This window comes from Oryzias melastigma, linkage group LG13, assembly GCF_002922805.2.
Source record: "Oryzias melastigma strain HK-1 linkage group LG13, ASM292280v2, whole genome shotgun sequence".
NCBI lineage: Eukaryota > Metazoa > Chordata > Actinopteri > Beloniformes > Adrianichthyidae > Oryzias > Oryzias melastigma.
The window spans coordinates 30,112,017-30,119,205 of NC_050524.1; the positions used below are offsets into that span (position 1 = coordinate 30,112,017).

Here is a 7,189-nt window from a genome sequence, read left to right on the forward strand (position 1 = left end):
ACCAGAGCTGCATTTGACAAATTCATTTTGTTCTTCAACAAAATTCCCACTTTTTTCCCCCCAAATGATAGCATTTCTATTGTTTTTTTCTCTATAGCAACCATTTCATTTTGGGGTCACCTGAAGGTGTAGAATATGTATATGTAATCTTAAGAGAAATCTGCAAAAGTTAATTTTTGGATTTCTTTAGCAACTGAGTTCTTCTTACTAGCTACACCCACATTCTTAATAAAGTCATACCATGTGTAATCAATTGATTCAACTTGAGCACAGTACTGAATTTTCAAATTTTGGTAAAAAATCACTTTGCAAGCTCACCATGCTAACAGTTTATCTACAACTTCTAAAACCCCAAAATGTAAAACAAACACATTCAGGAGTTTGGAGGTGATTGATTAAAAGCCTTTGAAGGAGTTTACATTTGTAGCTGGAACTAAAGGTGATTTTATTTTTTAAATGGAAATTCAAGATGGCAGCCTTTTTCTGAGGTCAAAGGTCAACATTCGGTAATAATTGTAGACTTAAGCTTGCAGCATGTGTGTGAAATTTCATGAAATTTGCTGGAAAAAAAGTTTTCTTTTCTCATGTGTGGAAAATGTGGAAAAATAACCAAATTCCCCACAATTTCCCAGCCACCAAGCTGGTCCATCCAATAATATTAAAACTTCCATTGGATTTCCTCGACACAGTTGTCTTCATTTTCCTTGAAATATGTTTTGAGCCCACAGGAGATTTTGGCCCCATTCATTTTTTTGATGGTTTCTCCCACTGTGATGTCATTTGTTAGGGGAGGGGGTTGTTCACATGTCAAAAATTAATTTTCACTGGGTACTAGGTGTGTACTAATTTTGTTGGGTTTTAGAGTATGTGGCAGGGGAAAATATTAGCTTTAGAAATTTTTGGCAAAAACAAAAATAATTGCAAAAAGGTCCTTGGAGTCCAGGACTGCTGCAGGACAGAATAAAAACAAAAATAGAAATCATACCGAAGTAAGGAAGTTAAACTGATCTCACATTCAATGTTTTAATAACTTCTTTTAGCCCCTGAGATAGTTGAGGACATTGCTAAACTTCACTGAGCGTGTTCCACAAGTGTATTTGCTCAGGATGGGCGGGGTTTAGAATCTCTAAAGAAAATATTTCCTGAAACAAACAGATAAGTTCGAACCTTTCCGAGGAAGTGTTTGCCATAGGCTCGAGCTGTGCTGTTGCACTCCAGGCGGAAGCTGTGTGCCCCTCCAGGACTCATGGCCTCGCCTCCTTCCTCTTCCTCCTCGCAGAAACTGGACTCTGACGAGGAAGGCGTCCCTGCTGGTGCCTCTGCATCCTCGATCCAGTAACCGCCAAACTGGGGCAGAATTACTTGGGGATATGGACCTCCTTTTTCTAAGACCTTTCCAGAAAAGAAGCAACAACATCTAATAAGAAAAAACACAACTGACAAAATTAAGGAGAATCTTGCTTTTAATACAGAATTTGAGGGAATATTAAAGAACTTCTAATTTGAAGAAAGAGTAGATATGTGTTTGAGAATTGACTTACATCTTCAATCCGTGGGTAGGGAATGTAGTCATCCTGAAAAACAGAGAGAAAAGCGGCTTTAAAACCTCATTGCTTGTAATACATTCTTTTCCAGATGACGAAGTTGCAAGCGAAGCAACAAACACAGACACAAAGAGATGACAGACTCCTTCACTCAACAGATGCAAATCCTCAATCACTTGCAACCATGAAAGGGGGTAGACCCGTACAGGTGCTGTGGGTTTTTGGGTTGTCCGGGCTCGTAAATGGTCATAGGGGAGAGTGGCCGGATCTCAAGGGGAGCACAGGTGTGTCTTGGAGTTCATTGAGGCTTGTGTGGCCACCTTAAGGGGCGTCATGAAAATGGAACAATTGTTGCAAGTGTGGTAAGTGTGTAAGGAAGTGCTTGTAAGGCTCTAGTAAGTTGTACGACCTATAAGTTACGGGTGACAATGTTGTACAGTGTCCTTACGCCACAATCTAGTTGTTAGTAAGATGGGAGTACTTTGTACATGGTCAAATGTCACCTACACACCCCGTGCATGCAGCATTTGTGTATGGTCAGTACATGAGAAAGGGGTATGAAGGTGACACCCAAATGATCCTAGATACCCGTAGGACAGGGGTGTCCAAATCCAGGTCGACCTCCTGCTGGTTTTCCAGAAACTCTGTCTTATCTCCTTCTGATTACCGGGATCAGGTGTGTTTGGCCAATGAGGAGCTTCAATGGCAGGTTGGTTGGAAAACAGGTAGGACACCGGCCCTCGAGGACTGGATTTGGACACACCTGCCGTAAGATTATCTTTAGATTGACCAGCACTAGCGGGCCCCTTGGGCAGTGCCCAAGATTTGAGAGGAATTAAACAGTGACAAATCCTGCTTCTTCCCTACTTCACTCTTATTTACTCTTACGTTTTGTATAAGAGTTTGTTACAACCAATCGCCATGAACATTCCACCCGACAAACTCACCGAGCACTCTATGACCTTGAAATCTCCTGCAAGCCCATCTCTTAGGTAAACCTCGTCTACCGGTAAGGACAGTTGCGACTAAGGCCTTATAAACACCAGTGGTAGGTGTCAATTTTTGATAGTCTCATAAATTGGTGAACCTTAGATAATTGCTTTAACTGTGTGCAGCCTTAAATGCTGCTGAACAGCTTCTGGGAATGCAGGGCTATGGCCAAACAGCTATTTATATTCTACAGCAGCAAGAGTCAAGGTATTGGCAGGCTCAATTGACAGCTGGACTTCTTTCAGCTTATAATCAATCGGATCAAGAGACTATTGATTTTGCACTTCTAAAAGCAGTGAGAAAAATCTGAAAAACATTCACAAGGGAGTTTGAAATCTTTCACAAGCAGACAGACGAAGGAATAAAGCAACCGCATACAAGGGCAAAGCAGAGAGGGAACAATGAAAGCTAAAGGCAGATGGATAAGGGAGCATTAAAGGACAAACTCATGAAATCTACAGAAAAAGATGTGAGGGAGGGTGCAACCAGTCACACCTTCCATTTTTTGGTCTCTTCGGTTTTAGGGACCTTATTAGAGTCCGTTCGCAGCGTGAGGATAGAGAAGCACAAGGGTCAAACAGCATAGATAACACATCTTGTCACACAGTATTTGTCATTGCTTGACTCAACATTCATACCACATGGCAACTAAACATGTTTTCACCACTGACTGGATGTGAGAACTGGACTGAGTGACGTCACCCATTTAAATGGCTTACTTCCGGTCCCAACCAAATCAAGTGATTTCTAATGCCAAGTTTTCCTGATCTGGCCATCGCCATTTTGGAACCATAAATTACCAGTTAGCAGGGATTGGTCCAAGTTTGTTTGAGTCAACATTTCTATGGAATCCACTTTCACCAATCAGGAGTGAGCATGTTGGTAGTCCACACCCCTACCATGTGAAAGTGGGTTCAGGAGAATCTGTCAAACGTTTCAAAAAATATCATGGCACGAACATGTTTAAAAAGATCAGCAGAAGTCTATGGGATTTTAGCTTTTTGGAACCAGCAGGTACGTATGCGATGGGGAGGGGTCACCTAGTCCAGTTCTCGTGTGGTTTTAAGACATGCAGACACACATAACGCTCAGTTCACACTAGACGCAGAAGAACTGTGTGCATTTCTACAGTCTGTTTAGATACAATAATATGATCACATTTCTCAATTGCGATATTTTATTGTGAAAAATTGGTTATATTTTGAAAATTGACTTGATTTTCTCGTGTGTCTTAACGCAACTTCCTGCCAGGATTGCCGGACGTGGAGGACCGCAGCGCTTTGCAACTGCTGTAAACTACACCATAGGTTAACAGGGGAGCTAAATGGAATCAGCCTCCATTCCGCGCTGCTTCGCTGTACTTCCGCGTATGGTGTGAACCAGGCGTCAGTTCTTTTCTCAACAACTGTAAGTTCTTCATTTATGACGTAGCGAGTCGCAGCCTGAGGTGTTTTATACCACATGTGTATAAATACACAAATATGGAAAATAATGGATTTGGATAACATAGGAAGAAGGTGGTCAGTTATGAAACAGGTTCAGATCTAAACACGACTCTCTGGTAGTGCTGCCACAAACGATTATTTTAATAGTCGACTAATCACAGATTATTTATTCGATTAGTCGACTAATCCGGTCTTGCACAAAGTGGATGAAGACCCATATCTTAACCATCATAAGCTTTAAACTAACTAAAAACTAGATATATTCACACTAGCATTATCTAGCGTGAATGCTGTAAGATGAATTTGACAGCTGAAGATAGTGATGATAGCTGAAGATGCTGAAATTGATAGCTGAAAATGTTGAAGCTTGTAGCCAACTAGTATATTAGTTAAATGCCAAATTAGCCTAAAAACAAACCTTCATTTAGCCAAATAGCTAGCATGCAGCTGAAATATTAGCTAAACTCCAAAATAGCCAAAAAACTGAAAAATCCTAAATTAGCCAAAACAGTTAGCATGTCGCTGAAATATTAGCTAAACTCCAAAACAGCCTAGAAACCTTGATAAATGCCAAAATAGTCCCAAAAGCTAGCACAATACTATAATAACTTTTAACTTCACTACACTCTGACTCCATATAATATAAAGTAACGACTAATCGACTATTAATTTAGTCGTCGGCTATTTTAATAGTCGACTAGTTGTCTGATTGTGGCAGCCCTACTCTCTGGAGACCCCTGACTGTGTTTTCTTTAAACTCACGCTCAGCATTAGCTAGTCTAACGGCTGCAGCACTCAGGACATGTAAACACATGAGAGGTCATGTCTGCAGATGTTTGTGTCTCTCTTAAGTGCTTGTTGATGGAGGCAACCATCACCAGCATTATGAGACAGATCATAAAGACACTCTTAAGAGGAGGCAATTTCAGCTAACATCGAAAGGGATACATAGAAATGAGACGACTAAAGACAGGAGGATGAATCAAAGTTCTCATTAGATTCCAAACATCTCAATCTACAGATATATATAAATAAAATCTCTAGTAATTTACATCTAATCTATGACTTCAATCAGGCAGAAGGAAGACGTTCATCCTCCAGATTCTGACAAAGGACCCTCAAATTTAGATGAAATCTATATCAATTACTCACTTCAATCAAATCACCATCCTGTCACAAAACATTTATTGTTTACTTAACAAGTTTGAATGTCAGATGCTCTATCTTCAAGAAGGCAAAACAATGTCTGTCTTGCTTGACTGAATATTAACAGAAACTTCTTCACCTTTCAGCTTATCCCTTCTGGGGTCGCCACAGCGAAGCAGCACCCACTGTTTCGCATCAGTGATTTGGCAGTGATATTAACAGAAACAAATTAGCATATTTTTAAATGTTTATTTACAATAATTCTGACTTTGCTTTCCCATCATGGTACTGCTTTTAATCTGATCTGATCATTTTGTTATTCTTCCACACATTTGTCATCTTAGTTTTATTTTGAAAGGTCTCCCTTGTGCTTTAGGTTTGGTTTCACTTAGTGTTACATTTGAAATCTAATCCATCTCTGCTCCCTGTTTTGAGTCCTTTCTTTGAGTCTAGAAGAACTTATTTATATATTTATATTTTCTTTGTTTATTATATTTTTTAATTCATTTTATTTTATTTTTATTTTTATTTCTTATTTTATTTTATCTTCTTCATATTATTTTTATTTTGCATTTTATTAATTTTATTTCATCTTTTATTTATGATATTTTTCATTCATTCTATTTTTTTCTTATTTTATTTTTATTCATTTTATTATATTTTATGTCTTATTTTATTTTTTATTCATTTTATTATTTTTATTTTATTTATTGTATTTTTCCTCTATATTTGTTATTGCTTATTTTATTTTTTATTTATTTTATTTTCTATTTTTTATTCATTTTATTTTATTTCAATTTTTTTTCTTATTTTATTTTTTTATATTTTATTTTACATTATATTTATAGTGTTTATTTCTTTTATTTCTTATGTATTTTGTTTATATCTGTTTGATTTTTCTGTGGTCCCAGTTGCGTGCTGACCCTACGGATCCTAATTTCATAATTGAAAGACCCTAAAAAATCCTTAATGATTATTTTTACTCTTTTGTTTATTCTTCTGTAAATATATATTCTGTTTCAGTAACAAAAAACAGATATTTTAAAACCACAGACACTTCATTGTCTTAAAGTATTTATAAACAGATCACAATAAAAAAACAAAAACAAAAACTTTAATTTAAAGTTTGGGCATTAACCTCAACTTTATTCATCACAACAATGAAATACATTTTTAAAAATCCAAAAATCTCATGTTGGACATTAGAACAGGTTTTCTTGAACATGATTAATTTTTATAACTCTTATTTTAGAAAATAAAACTATAAACATTTTCAGAACTGATATTTTATGTTAAATTTATCTCACCATACAATTTGCCTTTACATTAAAGCCTAAATTTTAATGAAAATTTCAAAAAAGTTCCTATCTGACTCTGCAGACGTGTCAAGGTGAATATAATACAACAGGGACAGAGTGGAGAAAAGTTATAGAGCAAAATTCATTAAGCTGCAACACTATTTTACCTTTGGACACTAGTTATCACAGAAACTATCACAGAAATTTAAATGACACAATATTGACTTATTACCATTATTGTGTCAACACAGCTCATCTCTAAGTCATGCATTTAATTAAACTCTAGTAATTGGTTTTCAAAATGACTTTTTTTTTTCCACAGAACAAGGTTGTCAGTAATGTGACTTTAGAAGAAATGATGGGAGGAAATTCTGTTTTCTGCAGAAAACCATCTTTACCTGCAGGTGTTAACTTCACACCCACAAATGGATACACACTGTATGCAGGTAATTACAAAACTGCAACTATAATTCCCCTCACTCTACTTCCTCCCTTTGGCCGTTTGTACATTTTTTAGATATTTAACTCATTATTCCTTTGACTACTCTGCTGCCTGCTGACGTCTCAAAGCCTGCTCCCCTCGGGGCCTTTGGAGGGCACAGAGTGGTCCCGCACAAAGAGAAGCAGACTTTGCTGATAAGAAAAGAAAAAAAAATCTACGTATTCCGGGCAGACAAAGAGAAATATTCCATTTAAATATTTTCTTTCTGACCCCTCGATGTTCAAAGGAAAATCCTCTCAGGAGTCAGTGAAAGAGGTGTTTTTT

At 37.1% G+C, this 7,189-nt stretch overlaps 1 protein-coding gene across 5 annotated transcripts in view; it reads right to left on the bottom strand.

The window, feature by feature from the left end:
• Positions 1-7,189, bottom strand: part of rap1gap2a (RAP1 GTPase activating protein 2a) — a 149,164-nt gene that overhangs the window by 18,827 nt on the left and 123,148 nt on the right. For 4 of the 5 annotated variants that reach the window (XM_024276478.2, XM_036215054.1, XM_024276480.2 and 1 more), the window contains 3 exons: positions 3,030-3,062; positions 1,542-1,574; positions 1,168-1,392 (listed from right to left, as the gene is read on the bottom strand). In XM_024276478.2, the coding sequence (XP_024132246.1) occupies positions 1,168-1,392; positions 1,542-1,574; positions 3,030-3,062 (291 nt within the window). The remainder of the gene's footprint in view (positions 1-1,167; positions 1,393-1,541; positions 1,575-3,029; positions 3,063-7,189) is intronic. The other variant, XM_036215055.1, reaches the window with a different exon arrangement.